This window comes from Pogonomyrmex barbatus, unplaced genomic scaffold (assembly GCF_055798465.1).
Source record: "Pogonomyrmex barbatus isolate J1 unplaced genomic scaffold, ASM5579846v1 scaffold6, whole genome shotgun sequence".
NCBI classification, from domain to species: domain Eukaryota; kingdom Metazoa; phylum Arthropoda; class Insecta; order Hymenoptera; family Formicidae; genus Pogonomyrmex; species Pogonomyrmex barbatus.
Window position 1 is genome coordinate 3,168,433 of NW_028297160.1, and position 25,061 is coordinate 3,193,493.

The 25,061-nt window shown below is 39.1% G+C and overlaps 1 protein-coding gene and 1 long non-coding RNA gene across 7 annotated transcripts in view; one reads left to right on the plus strand and one right to left on the minus strand.

Moving 5' to 3' along the window:
- Positions 1 to 25,061, minus strand: part of LOC105429002 (serine/threonine-protein phosphatase 4 regulatory subunit 1) — a 145,676-nt gene that overhangs the window by 54,431 nt on the left and 66,184 nt on the right. The window contains exon 1 of one of the 6 annotated variants that reach the window (XM_011641646.2): positions 2,753 to 2,799. The exons of the other annotated variants lie outside the window; for them this stretch is intronic. Coding sequence (XP_011639948.2) covers positions 2,753 to 2,784 — 32 coding nt within the window. The 5' untranslated portion in view covers positions 2,785 to 2,799. Of the gene's footprint in view, positions 1 to 2,752; positions 2,800 to 25,061 lie in introns of those variants that run through there. 6 annotated transcript variants of the gene reach the window in all.
- On the plus strand, positions 6,258 to 23,100 carry LOC148935099 (uncharacterized). The gene is made up of 3 exons (XR_016140702.1): positions 6,258 to 7,707; positions 17,356 to 17,440; positions 22,530 to 23,100. It is a non-coding gene; the product is annotated as an uncharacterized LOC148935099 (long non-coding RNA).

The following is a 25,061-nucleotide window of genomic DNA, read 5'->3' on the forward strand; positions in this document are numbered from 1 at the left end:
TTTTATTACTTATTGCGCTTTCTGCGCTTATGATGAAACGAGACAGTAGTTCATTGTCCTTGAAAGTATAGGAAGGGGTAAATCTTGTATTTTCCGGAAATCCACCGATTGACAAATACTCGCGCGTATAAGCGCCGCATTCACAGTGAATATCATTTCCTCTGTATGCGGTGGACATGTTAAAGTCCTTCAATTTCCAATGATTATGTCAGTTACACTGCTGAAAAAAGTTAATCAAGATATATATTCTCATATATAAGAATATTATAATCTTCTTAAAAATTTTAATTTTGATTTGATTGAATTTATATTGTATTATTTTTGCTCAAGATTAAAAATGTTCTACAAAGATTATAATATTTTTATTTGTATATGAGAATATCTTACATCGATACAAATTCATTAAATCAAGATTAAAATTTTTCTAAGAAGATCATAATATTCTTGTTATACAAGAATAAGTCTTGATTGAAGACTAATTTTTATTTTATTTTAATCATCATATTGATAAAATCATTATTGTTCATGCGAACTTTCGTACATTTTCGTATTCTCTATCACATTTGTTTAAAACGCACGTTACAAATGTTGTTTGCGCATTGTTACTTTGCGTTTTTTTCACTTATAACGTTTCGCACGAGTTTAATTTCGGACACGTAAAATTCGCAACAATGCAATCTAAAATTTACGTGGAATACGAATGGAAAATTAGTGCTGAGATTTACAGGATGATTTCATTCTATAACAAGACATTCTGTAACACTGTTCGTTCGAAGCCGATCGCTTAATTGCGTTCCTACGTGTAAGGCTCGCATTCGGAATGTGCGTTTGCGTATAAATCGAAGCTATCGCGTGCGTGGACGTCCCACCTCCGTTTTCAACACCTCCGTCCCCCTGGTTCTCATTGAACGTATTCGCATCGTATCGTATTTGCTAATGCTGCAACGATATTTTATTTAGTCGAAAAGAATTTCAAACTTTACGCGATACTTTTATATTTAGTCATTACGAAATTTCATTTTTATTTATAAAATTTTAATTGCTTTTAAATATTTAAATATCTCGGAGCAATCCTTAATGTATATTTCCATTAAAATAAGGTCGAGCTAAAGTTAAATAAAAAAATATGATTTGATTCTTTGATGAATTATTTACACTTTCGAGGCGTAATTTATTAAACTTCTTTGAATTTTAAATATGCCGTATATCTCCGTAAGTGTTATAGTTACCAATTTATTTCGTTCTCCAGTCACTCGTAGTTTAAATGACACGTCGTAAGTCTGAAGTATTCCATACAATTCTTTCATACTGTTATAAATAAAATTCAAAAGATCCATCTTTATAAATTACGCTGCGGGGATGTTTCTCAGCTGAATTAAGGTGAATGATGCTTCATCCGGCGCGCATTCAGTAGGACTCTCTTGAGTCTCGCTTCGAAATCGCGAGACGCTTCTTACCGGGGGAAGAGGGATCCGCGGATCGTCCCTCCGCGAATACACACGTCCGCTGCTCTTTCTGCGTCGCAGAGAAGTCGGCGAGAACACCGACGAACTTTTGCCGCGGGGTCAACGGAACCGCCGGAAGTCGTCGCCGATTCTCGAATTGCCGGCGCACCCCGCTGGCCCTTCGTCCTCCCCCACTCGACGCACCCGCGCGACCCACCACCTCTCTACCTCCCCGCGTGCGGCGTGAACTTTTACCACTCGGGTCCGCGTTCTCTGTAAACAGGCCGTGTAAACCTCCGCACATCTACTTTTTCCTGCCGCAGTTCTAAATCTGTCTCATTGAAAGACTCGCATGGTATCCGACCCCGCACGGAAACTCGCGTCGTTAATTTGTCCCCTCGCTCCTTAATAAGTCTTCGATATATTCCTTTAGAATAGTGATATATCGACTCGGAAAAAAGAAAACGGGAAAATTGTATATAGCAAGAAAAAATAATTGCGACGTATTCGTTTCTTAGGCCCTGTGTACAATGAAGGAAAAATATTAGAAACAAAAAATATCAAATTTTAAAAATTAAAAATATAAATTAAACACAACCCATAATGACACACGTAAGTAAAAGATATAGCTATATCTTATATTTATTTGTGTTCATTGTGCATTACGTTTAATCTTTATTCCTAATTTTTATTTCCAAACTTATATTTATTTCTGATATTTTTTTCATTGCATGCGAAGCCTTTAAATTAATGATCTAGTTCATTTAATAAGCACAAATTGAAATTTATAACACTTAATTAATTAATTAATTTCTTATATGTAAAATATGTTATATGGAAATCGATAGCGACAAAAACAAAATATCAAATCGCAAAGGGCCCAATTTATAATTATATTCAAAAACTTTTCAAGTATCACAATTTATAAAAAATAGCACCCTTCTCATTCTACATATACAGAAAAAAAAATTAGTTTTAAATCAAGAAAAATATTCTCATATATATGTATATATAATCAAGAATATTATAATCTTCTTACAAATTTTAATTTTGATTTAATTGAATTTGTATCGATGCAAGTACTTACTTTTGTCCAATTCAATATTAAAAAACTTCTATATAAAGATTATAATATTCTTGTTATACGAGAATATGTAATCTTGATTTACGATTAACTTTTTTCTGTGTATAATATAAAACAATCCATTCTTTCCCCTGAACGTCACTAAGAACGTAATTTCAGATCTCAGAGAAGGGTATGGAGCGCAGAATAAGCTCGGCATAGCGGCTCGTGTGGGTGTACGTACGCGCGCGTAGGGTGCTGACGGTGTGACGTCATTGTACCAACATCGTCGTCGCCACCGCCGTCGTCGTCGTCGTCCTCCTCGTCCTCCTCGTCCTCATCATCACCGTCGTCGTCGTCGTCGTCGTCGTCGTCATCATCGTCGTCGTTGTCGGCATAGGAAGAACATAAGTCACGTGAATGACGTTACGGTATTGTTTCTCGGTGTGCGTGCGTACGTGCGCGCGCGCGTGCGACTGAGCGCGTATACACACGCGTGCACGCACACACGCTAATCTCGCTCTCGCACGAAGCAAAGGAGAACGACGCCCCGGCCGGCGGCCCATGTGTAGGACCGGAAGTGTGAGTATCCGGCCAGACTCGTGTGGGCTTCTCTACGCGCCGCAAGTACTCTCCTTTCTCTCCCCTCCCCCTCGCTCTATCTCTCTTACGTTCTTGAGCTCGCCTCATTCTTTCCTTCGCGTCGGTTCGCTCGATCTTCACGCGCTTTGTGCCTAAGCACGGCGCGTATGACGCCGCGCCGCTTCTTCTCTTTCTGCCGCGCGAGCTTATTTCGGCGTTGATCTAACGCCGCTAGACTGTTGTTTTTCGCCGTTGCCCATCGTATTGCTACCGCGCGTGATTTTTTTTAGTTAAAGAAAATGTAAAAATTTTTATAAAAATGTTTATTTAGTGCTGTGTTCCACGAGCTCCGAAAACGCATCGATCGTGCAAGTATCAAAAATTAATTTCAACTTTTAATGTTAATCTTAATTTTCACTGTTTCAAATTTGATTCTTTATCGCGCACGAATACATTGTAATCAAATGGCTTATCTTTTTTATATCCTTATTACTTGCGCGATTTATTGTTACACTTCGTAGTAATTATCTGTATCCGATGTTTGACTAATAGGGCCGTAAATCAATTATTTTCTTCCTCCCTTTCCGATTTCTTCCTCTTGTAACTTTATAGCCCACATTTTTATTTTGTGTTCCTCAACATCGTAACGTTGGACGCAACACGGAAGGTACGTATGTTTATAAAATATACAGATAAGCGACTGATCGCCAGTGTGAGTATCCGGCGATATACGATGCAGTTGGGACTATCAAGTAGTTACAACGTGCTACGGTCTTGTAAACACGATTCGACACATAAACTTGTTCCGATAGTGGAGGAACTCGATTACGTGCATTTCAGTCCAAAGGGCATCGACTAGAAATCTGAGTTCAATCCCCGGACGTTGTAAACACGGAAAAATGTACTCTATGCCAATCATCGCGTTCCCATTGCCATACTAAAGCGTGTAAATTAAACTTAACATGTCTATAACATGTCGGAATCTAATCTCGATTATCGATTTCGGTTACGACAGTTGCTATTTGCGTTTTAACGAAGAACGCAGACACATCTCATATCAGAATAAGTACCGATTTCAGAACTTGAAATTTAATGGATCACACATGAGATATAAACTCTATCGATTTTCATGAGGAAATTCAAACTTTGTATTTTATACTTTCATGAGACATCTGAAAGTCAAGAAAGAGATTATCGACCGGAATTGCAATTGGTACTTTTTGTTTATGGGATTGGATCGCTCTAGCTCTAGATTTTGTGATGGTCGACGATCGGGTGAGTCAAAAGAGGAAAACGTTAGGCGTTGCAAAGGGTAGTACATACTCTTAGGGTTGAATCGATCGATGACGGCGCCCATCGTAGACGGTTGCCCTTTCTTCCAGGAAACTACAAAAGTTCGATCAACATAGGACGCGCAAGTTTGTTCGATCGTAATATTCAATCGCTCGAAACGTTCTCGACGCGAATTATACCTATTGTATTACCGAAGTTAAAAAGTTTCTTCTGTTCCCATATTTGTTCACATTTTGTGCAATCAACGGAAGGAAATGACTTCCTGTATGCTATTCAGCTTAATATTCACGTAATTTTTTTAAATGTTTTACACGGAAATATAGAGCATAAAATATTTGTATTCTTTTATATAAAATAATCTCTGTAATATTGAACATCTTTTCTAGATGTTCAATATTAAATTCAAAATGAAATTAGGATTAAGACTTTGAAATATTTGCTAAGACTGTGAAATATTTACTCGATATATATTATTATCTAATTTACGCCGAGTTTTACCGCCGAGTACTACCAAAGATAATCTCACGTCGGAAATGATAAGAAAGCCCAACGACAGAAAGGCGCCGAAGTTGGGAGTTGGAGAAGACGCCGGAAAAAATATATTCCAATATTCGAACGCATAGATAAATAAATACATACGTGAATTCCCTTTCAGTTGGCCTAAGGTTCTCCTCCGTCTTCTCGTCGCGGTCATACAACCGATCTAGAATCCCCATTCAGGAATCTAATTTATATTGAAGAATTCCGAAGAGGCCAGACCGAGGCGTCGATCTTTGAGGCGCCGCCGTTTAAGATGCATTATGCTGGCAGGCGGTCGACAATAGGCGGGAGAGACGGGCGTGAGCAAAAAGGAAAGAGAGAAAGGGAGAGAGTCGATCGAACTCGGCTACGAGGTGGAGAAAGGAAGAATGATCTTGATGGAGAACGTGAGAGAAACACGACGAACGAGAATGAAGAGAAGATAGAAGAAGACAAGCGGAGGAGAGAGGGAGGGAGGGGGAGGGAGAGAGAGAGAGAGAGAGAGAGAGAGAGAGAGAGAGAGAGAGAGAGAGAGAGAGAGAGATAATATGCTTTAGTCCGGAAAGAACAGCGAGACGGATGTCGTGGACGAGGGGTTACAGGGGGACCGAGGAAACTGGTCTCAGACCCAATATGATAATTGAGCTTGGGGAACGATGTGAACGTAGCACCTTGTAGGCATCCCTAAGGCCATTGTGACCTCCCACAATATCGTAGACGCGAGAACTCTCGCGTGGACTTAGTAGATACATGAAAACGGCAGAGATTTGTGCACTCACTCTCACTCTCTCTCTCTCTCTCTCTCTCTCTCTCTCTCTCTCTCTCTCGCTTTCACTCGCTCTCTATCATTGTAGCGTACGTCGGAACCACTTTCCAGGATGCATTGTTGACATGCTATCGATAGCGTCCCGATACTTCCCCGGGATTACGCGGTCGCGGTCATAAATTTATGGAGGTGATCGTCGACCTTTGACATTTCGTGGATTTATTAAACAGAATGAATAATAAATAATTGACGTGTTTATTTATTTCCGTCCGATCGTATCAAAATAATTACGCATATTCTTTTCCTTTATCAGAGAACACGATACTACATAATTTGCAATTATTTGTACGATCGTAAATTAAAGAGATCACTTATTCGAGTGGCAGTTTATTTACACTATACACATATCAATAAACATAAATGAATCAACAAGCAACACATCGATCACATTTTCTATATTCCGTATCAATCGTGGCGGACGTCATCGGGGAAACGACGACGCGCGCGGAATATCATACAGGCCCATCCTTATTAAGGAAGAGCTTATTTATCTGCCGCATAGGGTCGTCCTTGCGTTTTCACCCAGGGACCGTCGCGTGTACATAACAGCGTTCGCAGGTTGTTGTGCAAAGCCAACCGACGGCACTCTCTTGCCTCCTACAATTGCTCAATGTTGCGTTGAGTAATCACCGCCGTTTCACCCGCCACCATCGCCCGCGAGGACGGCAATAATCGCATTGGCATTTCTATTTCTACCTATTACGCTTCCCCTCCGCGCTATACATTCCCAATCGTCTTCGACGTGCCGTTGCGGCGGCGCGTTCATTACTAGGTCGACGGTTTTGCCCGTTTTATATATAAAAAACATCCGCGTCCGAGACTCGCTCGTCGGCGTCGTCGGTCCGCTCATCACCGAAGCGGATACATAACAGATATAAGAAAACGGCTGCGATTAGCGTATCGCGCCTAGCGGCGATTACCATGAACTCGTTTCTCTTAAACGCAAATCCGCGTTTAAGCCGCTGGTGTATTTAAATAATCGGCCGGTACGACGCCTTCGCATGTTACGTTGCAATAATTCCTTGCACACTAACGATTACAATAGAAAATTGCAGTGGCATGTATGTAAATGTCTTTCTTTTTATAACAACATTTCAAAAATTATTAAAGATTATACGAAAAGAGCAGTTTTGCCGAAGGATTTAAGAAAATCTGACCATATAGAGCTGAAAATAATTTTGTTAGACTATCAAAATAATTATACAGAAATAGTTCAAATAGTTACTAGAATATAAAAAAATTTTGCAGTATCATTATCCACCAATTTTTAATGTGCGTTCGTAATTTTTAATAAGCGTTCTACATAATAATTTTGATGGCCCCCAACAAAATTATTTCTTTCTCTGTAATAACGCCCGTTTTTTATAATTTTAATATTAATCTCCTGCCATTGATTTAATATAAATACGTATAATAAATTCCAGACCATCTAGGAATTCATATGACATGCCGTGATCCAATTAATATTTTAATCGGCCGTTTTGTTCGGGTATCTTAATAATCGAGGGGCACCCTCGAAGCGATGGCGTTTCTGTCATTCTCGATCGTCAGTGACGCACGGAAAGCGCATTCGCGGAATGCACAGTCGTTGCTTAATCGCCGCCACTTCCCTTTGTGCCGGGAATTCGTATATATCGACTCGCGTGATGCTGCTACGCGTACAATCTCGAAACCGTGTCGCGCCTCGATGTGTGCGCCGGATGCAGCCTGATACGGTGTCTCCATTGGCGGATTAACACGCGACTATCATCGGCACACTGCCGTCTTATGTCAATATGGATGGTGAATGGAAACCGCCGGTGCGATATCGCTCAAATTACAACGTGATTTCAACGAGGTGAATGAACACTTTGGCAACTTTAACCCGTCCCGGCCGTTTCGCAAATTGAGACTAAATAAGAAACCTTTGAAAAAAAAAAAAAAAAAAAAAGTCGCGGATACGTTGCGTGATCCAACTGTCTTACCTCCTCGCAAGACGGGTGAGTTAAAATTCTCAGTTGCGAAGAAAATTACTTGTTCCCTTTGCAAAGAAATTTTTATCTCGCCGGATCTATCGGTAGGCGAATATCTTCGAGCATTCTAGTGCTTAATTGCATCTTCAGATTTTTCCTACTTGAAAGTACTTCACCACGTAACAAATTAATCATCGTTATCTTCTCGCATCTACTATAAAAACGCGTTTGATATTATAAACTGAATGATAATAACAATGGTAATATTTAATGAACATAACAGCAATATTAAAAGAAAATTATCGACTTTTTTCACTTCATTCATTTCAATATTTTCATTGGATTGCAACACATGCGCGTAACCGGAATAATCGCGGAGGTTCAAGGGGCGATTAGATTCTTTAATCGGCGAAACATTTATTGTTTATTTCGTGCTATTGACCTATGCGCCGATTGCAACGACGAGCGACGCGATCGGTACGATGCAGTCGGTATTGGTGTTTGTTCGAAAGGTTAGCGCCGCCACTTTATCATATCGCTTCACCGCCGACAGCCGTCCTACCTGCATCCATCCCCCCCTCATTATATCCTCCTCCCAGCCTGTCAGAACATTATTGTCATCGTCAGGGGAAACGAGGATCGCTCTAGGTTGTCGATCCGTCTCTCTCTTTCTTTCTCTCTCTCGTGCGCGCGCGCGCGCGCGGTGCCATTATTTAAACGTTATTATTTCGACTTACCCGTGTGAATTTCGCTCTCCATTGAGACAATCGGAAATGATAGCGACGGGAGTCGTTAGGTCATTCATAAAATCACCGGGCGATGAAAGACACCGGGTGAAGAAATCGCCCGCGACTGGGATTCCGATCGTGTTAGTTTACTCGAGCAAATACTCGACTTTTGAGAATGAAGATAAATAACGATGGAAATCGCGTCGATCGGTGTTACGCTCCTGCGCTCTCGCGCTGTGTTTCGATATCGAGTAATTCAGCTGCGCAGTACGTGATTAAACAGAATTGAGATGAGACGAGAGTGGGACGTCTTTCGTTACAAGGAGGTCGTCTTTGTGCTGATACGGCGCGTGCAATGTTTTTACGTCATAAACAAACATACTGCAGAGGCCAATAACGGTCATGAGCAAATAAACGGATAATATCGATTCGCACGAAATCGTTGCGTTTGTCCCAACAGAATTATTCGAGGAAATATCGACGATCGTCTCTCACCGAATCTGTGATCACAGCAGATTCGAGTCGTCTAGAGATACTCATGGAAAAAAAAAAAAAAAAAAAAACTCACTCCCCGTTCGCGATACGCTTGCTGTCGCACGAAAGTGAGTTCTGTACGTCAGTGAGTTCTATAAAATATGTACGACTAAGGAATCACGAGAAGTTTAAGAATCAAAGTAGTAGAGACGTGAAGGTAATAACGATCGAAAATGGCGACCCAAGAATCCGCGAGCTGCAACTGAAGTAGTCGCAGCCGTTTATCTTGCGAGGTTCGATGTAGAAACGAGCGAAGGCGGAAGACCGCGACAAAAACGGAAAGGGTTAAGAAGAGAAATGGAATACAGCTTCGAGAATCCATATACGGTTTCTTCAGCTATCTGTTCTACGTAGTCTGGCGAAAGAAGATCAGCGAGTGTGGATCGTGAGAGGAATAAAACTCGAGATGATCGCTCGAACTCTTCATGTACTTAGCGATCTTTTCTCTTCGAAATTGAGATTCCCTCATCTTTGGCGAGCGATGGTCTCTCTTGGTCGAAATCATTTTCGTGAAATATATCGTGAGATAACAATTATTAAGCGCCCGCTGGAATTTGATAAGAGAAAAATAATATAGAGTATCAAGTTGCCTGCAAAAATGTTAAATTCTTTGTTACGTGTTATTTATCTCGAGTCGGAGTTAGAAACCCATTTTACGTTGCTTGTAATTAATCATCGTTTATCTCCTTGCATCTATCATTAAGAACGCGTTTTATAATTATGAAAACTTAATAATAACGTAATGATAATATATAATGAGCGTAATAACGATATTGAAAGGTAATTCTCTATGATTAGAATAATTTTGCTTTCCATCATTCCTTCGCCGTGGCGGCCATTCAGTTTTCCGAAGGTCGACTTATGCATGAACACGCATCGTGCGTCGCACCGAGAGGAAAGGAATGCGTTCGAGAGTGTTCACGGCTAGCGAACTCTAGACTTTAGGTCAAGGTGGGAGGCTTCTCGTCGGAAGATTTCATCCCGTCGTCCTTCGTCGCGAGGCAAATCGCATTAATGGACAGAAATGGACTAAATCGTATCGATGGGATTGAATGAAATCGGCTTTTATCGAGACGTCACGACGACGGCACACGGTGAAAGTCGCGCGTTGAAACAAATCATGCGCGATAGAAACGCGATAGAAACGCAGCCAAAGGCGAAAGGTTTCTTAAAAGTTGCAAAAAAAGCGAAACTCGCGAACCCTATGAAAATATTTTTATCTTGGCTTTTTAAATTAAACCAATGAAATTAATTTAAGTGTGTAAATCTAAAGCGAGATTAAGATAGCGGATAAATCTTTCTAAAAAATATAATATTTAATAAAATTATATCAACTTTCGCTTTAATGCAACGCGATATCGAGCAAGTGATATCAATAATTTATGATTTACTTCAGAAATTTACTGAATACAGTGTATCCAAGCGCAATGAGTAATCTCTTCCTAATAGTATTTTCGTACAATCCTGTCAATTTCTCGAAATCTCTTGTTACAGACTCTCTCTCTCTCTCTCTCTCTCTCTCTCTCTCTCTCTCTCTCTCTCTCTCTCTCTCTCTCTTGTGAAAGAGAAAGCAGGGTGGCGGATCAAATGTGGAGAGGTAAAGGGCGAAGGCTGTTGTGAGAGGAGAATGAGAAAGAGGTGGTGAGAGGAGCAGAGATCTTTGGTTAGAGAAGCATTACGGCGGCGCCCTGGGGCCATCCATCATCCCAATAATTGCTTCCCTTCCCATCATATAATTCCTATAGAGCCCTACTCACCCCTCCCTCTCCCCTCGCGCCGCCGCCACCGCGACGTTTCTATACAGAATATTATCGCAAAAACATTTCTTATTCTATGCGCGCGGCCATGCTCCAGAATGCTCCAACTCCACGCTAAACTACGCAAGGCGGAAACATTAGCAATTCTTAAGCGCGTCGTCCACGAGTGTGCGTGCGTGCTATTGAACGCTCGATAACGTGTAACGGCAATTTCACCTGTTCCATTCCTCTCACCTGACGACGAAATTCACCGATTTACGGTTAAGAGAACGTAAACGTTCCGTAAGAGACGTGAGTCAAGAGCGTTAAGTAAGATGCTTAGAAAATTGAATAGATCAAAACGTTCAACGCCGTACGTCAACCGCGTGGAATGACGTAAGAGGCTGATGTTTCGATATCGCGGTCTTTATCTGCCGTTTACGTTCATAGAGGGATATTTCCTTTCACTAATCCCTACACTTTCCTCGTCTTCGCTCAACTTCCACGTAAATTAATAATAAAGCGCGCTATCGAGGCCTACTTTTACCTTGTTTGTTCTTACCGTGCAACGTTGCAATTTTTCCTGGTAGAAACTTCCGACTAAGAACCCTCCATGATTCTCGAGAAGCTCGAGCTGTCGCCAAAGACCAATCGGAGAATCGCAAGATCGATACTATATACGGCATATACGTCCCTTTTTCGATGCATTCCCCGATGCACATTGCGCATGCAAAAGACAAATAGCGTACTGATCGTTGTAACGAGGGTATCGAAAGAAGCCCTACGTTGCCGAAAGCAGTAGCTAGAAGTCGAAATTATCCCTAACGACGCGCGCGGAAGCTATAAGAAAATCATACGTTGCGGGTGAACGACCGTGTCGCGTGGGTGGAACTGCGCAATTTCGCGGCGTTTACGTAGCTCGTAAAACGCAAACCCCTCGTTTTAATGTTCCTCCTCGCGTTCGAACTTCCGTTTCTTTCTCAGAATTGATATTTACCGGTCACACGTCACCGCGTTAATTATCACGCATGCGCATCCGACGAAATTCACACAGGCGTTGCCTCTCAAGGATAATTGTTAAAAGTTTGCCATAATTCTCTGTTGCATTTTAATATTTATGCAAAACGATGATGAACTTTTTTGTCGTAAAGACAAAAATACAAATCGAACATCGTTACTCCGCTATGATTGACGACACGACGATCGCGCTTTATAATATTCAAAATGGAACAATAATCAACATTAAAAAGATTATAATTATGTTATATATGTTTCTTTTTACAAAATTGCAATTTTTACTCTTTTTCAGTGCACAATCATCGATCTTAATTCCCTTCTATATAACCGCATGCGCGATAAAGAAGCTCATTTCCGTGAACTAGGTGGGAGTCGATGACTAAGTTGGAAATAACGCGTCATGCATGAATAGAAAAATCATGAATGACAATGACGTATACAGCTTAGCTATGCTCTTCGGTCTGGCTTGACAATCAGAATTTTGCGGAAGAGGTCGATTAAACATGCCGGACATGGAAGTGGTCCAGTGATAATAAACGCGCGGCCTTGTAAAAAGACGACTACGCTTTCTCGATAAAATTTTTTACAATAGAAAAATAAAAACATTAATTATAAAAGTTGTTTAAATTATAACGCATTACGTACATATTAGGAAAAATATTTCATATGAATATATATCAGAATATATATCAGAAACAAAACAATAATACAGAATTATAACAAATCGATAAAACAAAAAATTTTATCGATAATATTAAAATAAATACTATAATAAATATATAATTTTACATTAAATAAAAAAATATTAGTAATAGTTTCCTAACACTTTAAGATAATTTTGTTCAAGGTATTTAAAGCGTATTATACAATCTCGCTCTTGTATTTTTCATTCTTTTTTATTTTCGAAAAAATTTTTATATTGTATTTGCTTCGAAATATCCTCTTTAAAAATATATATTTAAGATTTTATCTGTTCCTCTAAAAGATATAATTGTACTCAAAAATCGATCTGTTTTTTGTAGCTAAACTAATGTCATTATGTACTTAAAATGAAATAGATAATATTTGAAATTTGACAAAAGCGAGATAAAAAAGTTCTAGTATCAGCCCAATGAGATTAGTAATCACATCTCGTACACGTCACATATCTAAGCGAGTATCGAATATTCCAAACCGGGCAGCTCGGTTCCTCATTAAAAGTTTCCAAACAAGGGACAAAAAAAAGGAAAAAAGAAAAAAAAAAGAGAGAGAGAGAAAAACCTCGCGGAGGCTCGTCACGCGCGGCGCGAGTTAACCAGGGAGATTCTTGTTCGCCACTTTACGAAAATCCCGAAAACTCTCGCGAGAGCTGGCGCGAGGTGTGAGAGAAGGGGTGGGGAGGGAAGGGGGAAGGAGTTTTCTTTTCTTCTCGCCGCGAGCGACGACCGATCTTAAACGAGACCACTCACGAGGAGAGTTTCTTGAATCAACTTGTCGAGGTTTGAGAACTCCGAAAACGAGTTCCCCGCCGCTACCCTTGCGCTCGCTCGCTCGCTCGCTCGCTCGTTCGCGGAGTCGTCTTCGGAGTTTGCTCTTCGACGACGGCAGCGGACGAGCGCAGCTATCAGAGCGGCGACTCGTCTTGAATTTCGTCATGGGAATAGGTTGGAATGCGCGCGGCGGAATCGTAACGGTGATGCGACCGGTGTGAAATGTACGTATATACGCAAGGTACGTACACATCACGAAGGCACATAGAACCATTCTCTCTACCTCTCCCTCTCTCTGTCCTTCGCTGTGAGTGATGTGTACTGAAACTACGAGCGGCGAGACACCGGTGTGCGTGAACGCTGTTCACGAAAGAATCCCATTCATAGATATAGAAACGAGGAGAGCGAACGGGTGAGAGGCCACTCTCTATCGAGAGTGAGAGAGTGAGACGAAGTCAAAGAGAAGGTGAAGAAGTAAGAAGAGAATGGAGGCAAATGGAGCTATTTGAAATAGGCGCAGGCGCCAGATACATGAGAGAGAAAGAGAGAGAGAGAGAGGGCTTAATGAAAAATTTTTTTATGATGACGAAGAAGGCTTTGCACAGGCCTCTGCGTTGTCTTTTCGAAATCGCCGTTACGAAGGTGCCTATGCACTCTGCAATTCGATCTGTGAATGATCGATTCCGAGGAAAGTATTTACACGGTATTTTATAGGAACCATCAAATATACTTCTAACTGTGGATCCTACGAAAAAAATTGAGGTCAAGAAAGTTTGTAGAAATTAAAATTTTAGTCCTCAGTCATATCTGACGTTTTGACAGTTAAATTGCGATTTTAATTAAATTTCTGAAGTCAAGGTGGAATAATATTAAATACTATTAATTTTTTATCTATTTGTGTATTTGAAGCTTCATTCAATGTTGCATCATCTGTAACAATATCATAACATCTTGCCCTTTTTCTTGGTTTATCCTGTAATATTTATAGCAAAGATGTCCGATAATTCTAAGACAACTTGCAGAAATAGGAAATATTGCGAAACTAAAAAAAAAAAAAAAAAAAAAATGGCGATCGTACTCCATAAACGCGTTCCCCATAATCGCGTTGAACTAGCGGCTATCGATCTATCGACCTCGTACGTTCATCCGAAAGAGAATGACGTTGAGATATATGCGAGAAATATTTAGTTCAACATCATAATCGAAACGCAAGATTGGCAGTGTATCAGATTGAGACAAAGTATGCCGATCATTTAAAACATATAAATATCGGATCTAAATATCGGATTTATCTCGGATAATTGATACTCACTCATTATGAAAAATTAACGATTCATTCAGTAAATAGAGATTTAATTGCAAATAAATAAAATACATTCTGTTAATAAATTTCTAATTAATAAAAACAAAATAAACACTTAACACTTTCTATCAAACATATTGGATGTAAATGCAATCGGTGAAGAATTATAAAACCGACCGTGACATTAACGAGGCATTAGTAATAGCATCATGAGTTTTAATCTTCATCATGAAGAAACGGCATATACCGTTTATCAGCCTTAAAATATTAGACGATAATGACCATTAATTATGTTCCTATGAATCGAACAACAACTGCGTCATCGTATTATGAAAAAAAGAGCGATGCATTCGTTTCTGTCGTGCTATGATCATGAATGAAAATAGATTGTGAAAACAGATTTTGAAATCGGACGATGCCGCGCTTCTGTTCCCTCCATCGTTAGCTCATGAGAAAAACGAGAATGCAAGAAAAACTGAATACACATAACAAATAAAAAACTAGATGAAGAAACTAGAATAGAGCAAATATTTTTCCATATTTTTTTCTCTAAGCTACTTTTCTTTAAGTTTTGTCATAAAATAAATGTCAGTTAAAATTTAGAAAAAAGAAATAAACAGAATTAAACGTGAGATAAAATAAAATATCTCATTAAATAATATAAAAATATAATATTATATAATATTCATATAAAAGATTATATCAAATTAGCAATATAAGTTAACTAAAAATTGACGACTCTACAAAAATTATTTTATTTCAAATCGATTAAAAAGTTATTTGCTGGAAAATTAATTCATCATTACATATAATATAAATAAGAAAAGAGAGGAACACAAGAAACTACGAGTACATAACAGCAGGTAATATAATAAATTTATATGCGTAGAGGATGATTGATCTTATCGTAGAATCTTGATCGTCATGCATTTGATTCAATAAAAGGCATTTTAAATGTGATAATGAAGTATCATGTGCATGTGTTTTTTCTCGTGAAGAGAGAAGAAGTAATAGTAAAAGGAAAATAATCGCGCCATCTTCAATATTTATAATATCATAAGTTTATAAAAATAAAAAAAAAATAATAAAATAGAAATGAATATAATTTTACTTATTTCAATTATACTATTCAGTTTTCTGTTTTCATCAATATGATTATCTTCATTTTCGCCCAATCGCATTTTCTTCAATTTATCGGTGTTTGGGTAACAGTTTCAATTTTCAAAAAATTGAAATACAATATCTGTTAGCAAGTAGCAAGTTTGTTATCGAGAGAATAATGTGTTCTCTTTTTATAGAGCTGTCATAAGAGAAAAAACACTTCCGTTTGTAGGGCCAGTAACGTGTTAGCGTATGCAAGAATGAGTATTTTATTTTTCTACGTAAGTAATATCATAGTCTAGCGCTTTTTTGTCGCATGACACCACGGCTGCTTATCAGTCGGTGACCCAGTGCGTGGAGAGCGATAGCCCTCTTCGTATCTGTTGCTCCTCGTTGGTCACGTGCAACTTGAACGCTCTCTGTCGTCGGTGGCAAGATGATTTTCGGAGACTTCTTGTCTCCGAAAAGATTCGGAGAATGTGCGAAGGAAACACTTTTATCTTCGTATTTAAACTATAATTGAATCACGTTAATAAATGTGAAGTAATCTCTATACAAGATAATTTTGTCACATTGTTCAAAATTGTCCTTTTTTTTAAATAAATAAAAAGTAACGATTACAACATTCTTTAATGACATAAAAAACACAAAAAGTATCATAAGTATACATTTCCCAAAAATAAAAGTATTTTAAGTATCGTATATTAAGTATCGATTTAAAAAAATAAGCCTTTTTTAGCGTAACAAATCTTGTTTCCGTGTACCCTAAAATCTGTATTTAATAAGAATTTATTATTAAAATATTTGTATTTAGCAAGTTAATTTAAGCTGAAATTTCTCGATTGTTTATGCAAAGTATTTTCGCCAATGCCGAAAATAAGAATTTATCCACGGCTTTGAAGTTTTGCTCTCTACTCGAGGCCTCGCGAAATTGATTCCTCTCAAATGTTAATTGGGGAGCAAACGATAATAAATGAAAATAAATCGACCCGTTTCGCGATTATATGCCGCGGAGGAATCTTATCGCATTGTCGCGCGCGGTCGAAGAAAATAAAGTTTCTTTACTCGCGGAAGAATGCGTTGATTAAAGGAAACTCGTGTACTCGCGCCTTTTATTCAAATGCTCTTCGTTTCTCTCTCTCTCTCTCTCTCTCTCTCTCTCTCTCTCTCTCTCTCTCTCTCTCTCTCTCACGTATCCACCATCGGAGGATCGCTCCGTGGGATGAGCTTGGAATATAGCCGTTAATTATCGTGGTAACGTGGAATGCGCTTCGGTTTCCCTTTCTCTGTCTCTCTCAACATCTCCGACGTCTCTCTGTTCCGCCAATACACGCGGATCCGCCGCTCCTCCTCTCACGCCCCCTGGCCGTTCAACTCTGTCTCTCTCTCTCTCTCTCTCTCTCTTTCTCGTGCTACTCCGCATCCATCGACAGTGGCATGGACCACCTCATTCATCCTATCTGCATTCCTTTAATGCTACCTGTGGGCCGTGGAATGTCCGCGCCAACCCGTCGAGCCGCGCGCGCTCAGTGCCGGACCTACGGTATCGTTTATCCCCGTTCCCGTTCATTAGACGCCCGCCCGGTGAATTTTCACAAAAGCATTCTCCCTCGATTCTTTACGGGGAGCTGTACCTGATCCGCGCGTGATGTATCCTAGGCGCGTTTCGTTTTCAACAACCAAATCAGATACTCAAAAAATACCCCTGTTTTCCCTACCTATTTTGTAATATATTTATTTTTAACGATGATTTAATTTATAATTAATATAATTATTTATATTTACAGGATTCTTTGACCAATTTGAAAATGATTTTTGCTTGAAAGAAAAATAACTCTCAAAATAAAGAGTAATATCTTCGCTAAGAAAAAGGTAAATTTATTTTGATCATAGAGCAATGCGGAAAGTAGCTCATAAAACGTGTCATAAATAAGATTAAGATGCAACTGCACCATACTACATCATTTCGCAATTTTATATATAAATGTATTTCTTCTTTACGCGCCGCCTACAATAGAGAAGTAAGCTTTAAGCGTAAGAAATTGATCGTAATCGATTTATAGAATCATAATCGATTGTGTCTAGTCAATTTCTTACAGCTTAAAGGCTTACTTCTCTATTGTAGATGCTGTTTACAGCCTAATTTTTTTTTTTTAACATGTTTTGATTTTGCGCTTGATCGGATTAACTTAATAAGATTTCTTTCTGACAGAAATAGTAAAAGAAGATGCTCTAAATAGGGTCTGTCCTAAGTCCCCTGAGATAAAGAGCCAAGACTGACACCTTTAAGGAAAATACTATGGGTTTTCCATAGGTTGTTCGCACTTTTTGAACTTCATTCAATATGCTAATGACCCGAGTCGAGGATATATTCGAGGTAGACTAGGCGTCGCCTACCGAGCCCTCGGGTGTTCCCTCCTCTCTTGTCGCTTATTTCACTCTTTCACTCTTCATTCCTGTCTTTCATCACCCACGTGCGTCCCGCTCTCTCTTCCTCTCACTGCGCGTCCGTACAGAAACGCCCGATCACCAATTATCGCGGACGAGCGGCATTAACAGAGCAAAGAAACCTGTTTACCTTGCCGGCCTACAAGATCGTAGATCGCGCGCCATCGTCATCTCGCGGGAGAGACATGCGATTGCAAAAAAAAAAAAAGAAATATATATATATATATATATATATATATATATATATATATTTATTATAAATACATAGAAGATAAAGGAATGCCGCTTGGGAAAACGGATAGCATTTACGGATAACGCTGTCCCGTTTATACAAGGTATCCACGCGATTCTCATATTGTAAAATATCTATCTATTGACGTGGGAAAGACATAAATCAGCTTTCACGAGAAAGACAGAAAAGTTAATTAATTTTTCCGGAAAAAAATAGACCGCATTAAAATGTAAAAATATATATTAAAAGAGAATTTCTGGAAGATTATTTAGCGATAAATAATTATAAAACATATTTGCTTTCCAAAGATTTTTTGTTGTCTGATTTTAATTAATAGTTTAATACTGAATTATTGTTTTGTATGAAATTCAAGTGGACTAAATTGCTTCTTTCTTATTCGTTAATTTTTTAAAAATCCATTTCTTAATCAGGTCAAGTCTGACCTTTCCATCGAAAACAGCATATGATGACTTCAGTAGTTTTATAATACGATTCATCATTAGCGAAATCATGAATATATTCTTAAGCGACGTCATCTTTCTCACTTAAGAAATATGCGGGATATAATTTTTGGGACTGATGTCGCTTTTCTCGCAAGGGCAAAGTTCGTAACGGGTTCGCGAATGGTTGAACGAAGATAACGAAGAAGAGATGGGAGCGAGAAAAAGGGAAACGGAAAGGGGATGAGAGTATGAAGCTGTCTCTCATTATCGACATCTCGGTCGTTAGAAGCGTATCATAACACGATGTATAACTAGAGGTAGGTTCGATGGAACGGAATCCCGTGTTTCACCTTCTCTTCGGGGCATCTAGACCGATACAACACAATAAGGCCCTGAAGCTCGGCGATCGTGGCCGAGATACCAAAGATTTCAGACCGCACGGTTAGCCCTCCATCCCCTAGTCCCTCTCTTTCTACTCTTTTCTCCTCTTTCCATCTCTTCAAATCTTTCTCTCTCTCTCTTTTTCTTCACCACCTCCTCTTCCCCGCCGTATATATTCTCCTCCTCCTTATAATTTTTTCTTCTTTTTGCTTTTCCATGCACGATGCTGGTCTTCTCCCTTTCTCCCACTTTACTTCTGCTTGTTGAGGGAGGAGAGTGCCTCTTACGGCTTCTACTCTTTGGTCATGCCGCCGCCTCGTATCCCTTTATCTTCACCTCCCAATCGGCCTCTCTTTCCTTTTCTCCCTCGCGGTTCCTTCTCCATCCCTTATGCTTCTCCCTTTCATAATTCTCTCTCCTTCCCTCTCTTGAATAGCTAGGTTAACGCTCTAGGGGCAGGAGCAGGTAAATTTTTTTTTAGTACTCACAGACGCTACGAGAAACGTCACGTAGTAAATTCCATCGCAAAATCGATATACGCGAAAGATAAATATGTCATTATTAAATATTACAACAAATATAATTTATTGAATTTAACGTCTCTTTCACAAAAATTTTTTATGCAGCATTACGCTGTATTTATAAATTTATATATAAATTTAATATAAAATTTATTTTCATTCATCTGAGACTGAAATAAATTTTTATGGGGCGAACGATACCTCAGGGGCTACACGCTAAATAAAAATATATCAGGATTTATTTGAGATTTATATGCAGTTTTAGAGTTGAGCGGACTGCGCTATTTTATTCGAAGAAGCTCGGAGTTTCTCGGCGAGCCGAGCCGCCAAAGATCGTCGGCCTAGAAGCAGCCGTGGCCGATTCCTTGCCTTGGTTTCTCGGGCTCCTCCCTTGACGAAGGTCAAGACATACGAAATCTCCATTTGCCCGAGGTCGCAGCGGCACCTTCGAATTTCAAGCCGGACCTTCCAAGAATCCCCGAGTGTCGGAGCCCTCGATCGGAAACGACCAGACTCTCGAGTTTCTCACTTTTTTATGACGACCGCTCGCGTATGGCGCTAACAAGATACCGCAACTGTTTTCGGGACCCGCGTTTGTGCGCGGCATGTTTAACAAATTGAAGTATCCCGTATAAGGAGATTTTTTTTCCTTCGAGAGAAAATCACTATAAACTTAAACGCTCTATCGAAACGCACGAGGTTCTTGATTAAAACTGCGAAAAATTGAATCTCATTCAAGATTTCCTAGATTGTATTTATTAAACACGAGATAAATGTTTACTGTAGAATATCTTTGATTTAGAATTTAAATCTTAGTTTAGGACAGATGCATCCTGCTTACTCGTCTCATAAGGGGATTATAAAATTATAAATGAAAACTTATGACTAAAATCTTCCTTCTTTTATTCAAATTCTATTCGCCTTTCTCGCGCTTCGATATTTCTATATTCATGGCCATATCGTTATCGCGGAATATTTAAAAAGTGACGGATGAATCGTCGACGAGGATCGACAATGAATTTCTGACACAAATTCTAACATAGGTTGTCAAATGTCATTTTACTTTTGGTTTTTTTCTATAAATTCTGACCTCTTTTCTTCCCTCTCAGATGCTGCTGCAAATTTTCTTTCCTCCACTATTTATACATATTTTTTTTTCTTACGAGCTGGGAAAACGTCTCACGACATGCCCTTTTCTTTTTCCCAGGCTTCAATGTACGCCTTATAGACGCATTTTTTTCTGAAAGGACCTACCCCACGGTTCCTGGAATCGATGGGCCCATCTCAAGAGTCTGCCTTCCCTCCACCTCCTTCTCCTCTCCTACGCTAAGTTTCGGATTCTTCCTCTTGCTACTCTCACAAATCGCGGTAGAAACGCTGACGAAATTCTTACTATATAATATTAAGCACCCCTATGAGTAAAATTATATAATTAAAGTCAATGAGTAATATCAAAACACACAGTCAATTTTCGAAATTTCCCGAGACATCCCAAGGTGCTTATCGATAAAAAATATATTAAAAAAATATATCCATGAAAATCTATAATATATAAAAATAAATTAAATTAACAAAAAAGATATGCAACTTATGTTTGATATATAATGAAAAGTTACGCATGAGCATTTTTAACCAATAAATATCATGTAAATGTAAAAAAAGGAAAAAAAGAAAAAGAAAAAACTTAAGGGTGGGGCGATAGAAAGAAGCGTAATGATAAAAGACGCGAAGAATCATGATATCGTCTTTGTGCGAGAAAAGAATTGGCCCCATTTCGCTGTCGCTCGTTATGGTCCACAAACGCGACGTGAGAAACTCGGAATCGTCTATCGGGTCGATCGAGGGTAAGAAAGAAGCAAAGCGCCATCCAGTTTCCCACGCGGCACCCTGCCCCGTTTCGCGTAGGCGAGATGCGCCCGCGGTATAGTCACAATATTTAAGATTATACTCGAAAAAAGATTGAATCACCCTCGGGTTTCATTATTCCATCTGAAAGAAGAAAGTTAGTCCCCGTAACGATTTTCCCACGGATTAACCTAGCGGCCAATAAGTCAACTCTATGGCAATTTGTCATCAATATCAAATTAGCAAATTTACTATTACAAATTATATAAATGTTTGAAGTATATATATATATATATATATATATATAATAATTACCTAATTATCTTTGTTGAAAAATTTAACGCTTGGAATGTTGATATCATAGAACTGTTAATATTGACGAAAGCGAAGCTATTGCTTAACGTTTCACATTGGATAACGTTCCATAAAAAAGACCGGCGACAAAACGATATCAGGAAAATACACTACGTTAATGATACTTAGAAGTTTCTTATCGTTTTCGAATTGATCAGATTATGAAAGGTATTTTATCTCTCACACATAGGTGTCTACGTATTGGAATTTTTTCAATAGATCGTCTCTCCGTTAACAATCTGCGACCCAAAAAATTTTAACTACCAGAGTGCCGATATTTCTGAAGACGGACATGGTTTTTTTATAGAAAAATAAAAAAAAATATATTGCTAGGCCCGACTTTTACGAACTATGCGAATTTATGACCGTTTCAAACTGAGATATACAATTAGTCTGTTGTAACAACATATTAAATACTTTTTATCTTCTTTTTTTTATCATTTCTATTTAGATTGAGAACAAAATATATAAATCTATTAAATATTTAATGATGAATAAAAATGATACATGAAAATAAAATGTAAAATAGTAAAAATATTAATAAAAATTAGACTAATAAAATAATTATATATCGGGAATGACAAAGAATAAAAATTAGCAAAATAAAAGGAAAAAAGAAAACGTACATAGAAAACGATCATCCTTTTTACCAATGTTATTATAGTAAACTTTTCAATTTGAACTAATACTTCGGAATAAGCTCGATGTTATGATAACGAACCGAAAAATCTTTACAGACGATTACGATCGCAAAAATCCGAATCTGCGCCGAAAAAAGAAGCGAGCCATCGGTAGAAGCGTGATGTAAAAAAGGAAGAGAAGATATCTGTCAAGGAATCGAGACCGCGCTATCCTCGGGAATTCCAATCCCGGTTTCGGTCCCGAGAAAGGCCAAGGAACGTACAACAGCCCGATGTTCGAAATGATGCCGCGTTGCCCCCCCCCCCCTCCCACCATCCCCTCTCCTTCTCCTTTGCTTCTGCATCTCGCTCTTTCTCTATCTTTCCACCGGATTGGTTCGCGAGCCCAGTCATTCACAGAAAACACAGAATGCAGACGGTCACGTGAGTCGTAGGCACCAAAGTTTCCCCGAGAAAAGAGGCGGAGGAAGGCAGGAGGATCCTATGGGTGTGTGCGTGCCATGGCGCCAGGCGATTCACCGTTTATATTCTCGCCGCTCTTCGTCGCGCTATGCAGAGGGTGGAGATTTCGTTATTTCGGCATCGAGCGCCATCGGAGTATATCACCGACAATAAAATTTGTATTGAAAATAAAATAAAGAAAAGGTTAAAACCTCTCTTTTATCGATATTAAAGCATTTCTGCCGATTTAACGATCGTATCAACTTGTTTGTTAATTGAGGAAAATAACGTACGTTTACGTTATCAATTAGTATAATAATTTGGAAAGAGATACAGAACATTATCTCGGATCATCTGAGATTTACGTTTCATGTGAGGCTGTTTTTGATCATTCCCATCGAAAACCGGATGTGATAAAATTCTATATGTACACCATTTTCGCGAAGGACAAATGGCGAACGCGTTTATCCGTATGAATCGTAAAACGGATCGGTGATCGTTGCGACGAAGATATCGCGCGAAGCATCGCGGTATATCTCGAAGTACAAAAAAGAAGCAAAGAGAAGTGTAAAAGAATTAACACCGGAATGCGATCTCGACGAATCTCACCAGCAATTTACCCAGAGAGAGAGGGGAGAGAAAGGGAGAGGGGAAGGAGATAGAGAAGAGAGAAAAAAAACATGGAGAAGAGGTGGTATCAGAAAAAAATGACTAAATAAAAGATAAAAAACGATCGACTACGATCACTTTTATCTTTTTCTTATAGTTATCGCGCACTAGAAAACTGACCGGGGTAGTTCTAACCCCTCGTGCGCGCGTGAGCGCGCGTTTTGGGCACTGTGTCGGTGGCCCTTTTCTCGGAAGGACCTCATTCGTTGCTCGGCGCTATATATCTCCTTCAGGGGGTCTCGCTCCGTCTCCCTTTTACCCATATCTTCGTCCTCTTTCTTCCTCTTCCTCCTCCTTCTCCGATGCGCAGTGCCGAAGAGAAACCCGGGATGCTGGGAATAACTGCATAATCTTACGAAAATGTAGAGGCGCGCGTTCGTGAAAGTGTGTGTGTGTGTATGTGTATTTTGTGTGTGAGCGCAGTCCCGTGGTAATCTTACGTATACCGACACTGCACTCAACGACGTAAATGTCGACCGAAACGTGATATTTCCTTTTTCGAAAACCGTGCGTGAGAAAACGAAGATAAAAGCGCTGGCGGTCGGGTCTGATAAAGGGAAAGGACCCCCTCTGTGCCGCGCGATTACGGAGTGATTACATGAGGAAGGAACAAGGAGCAGAGATAATCTTTCCCTATGGTTTCGACTGATTTACGTTTTCGAAAATTATAGTATACCGACGCGGAGATCTCAGATTCAAAAAAAATTTCTTATGGATTTTATTTTCCCAACAATTCTAAATTTAAAAATTATTGATTAAAAGAAATACAATTTTTTTTTTGACAAAGTTATTTTCTAAAATTAAAAAAAAAAACGTTTTAAATTCTTTTCTCGATACAACAAGAAAACGACGGTTAAATTTGCCACAAATTAGATTCCTAATCCCAAATTTTGTAAGTAATTTGATCGGCACATTAATATCATAGATCTAGAGAGAGAAAGAGAGAGAGAGAGAGAGAGAGAGAGAGAGAGAGAGAGAAAAGAAAGTGATGGCAGAATTTGAAAATAAACAAAAACGTTAAAAATAATAAAAAGAGGTTTCGGATGAACGTCGATTCCCATTGGAGGCCCGGGAGATTCGGGCTTCTTAGATAGAGAAAAGAGAAAGAGAAAACGAGCAGGAAGGCGGGCCGCAGAATTCAAAGAACTGAGAGAGAGCGGGGTAAACAAAATATTCCCGCTCTCTCTGCGTGTCGAGGCATGTCCGCGCAAGCATGCGTACATCGAAGCGAGGGAGGGAGTCTGGCGAATAGAAGAAGAGAAACGAAGAGGAACGCAAAGAAGATAACGACACACAACGAGAACGAAGGAGTAGAAGCTAATAAAAAAAAAGTACGGATTATCTACAAGGATGAAGAAAATTAAAGATATAAAGCATGGGAAAGGGAGGATAAACAATGAAGAGGAAAAGAAATTGAAAAAAAAAAAAATATTTAATAATATGCAATGAAAGGAAAACAAGATGTAGAGAACGAAATGAAAAACCAGGAAAAAGAGAAATATCAAAAATCTAAGTAGA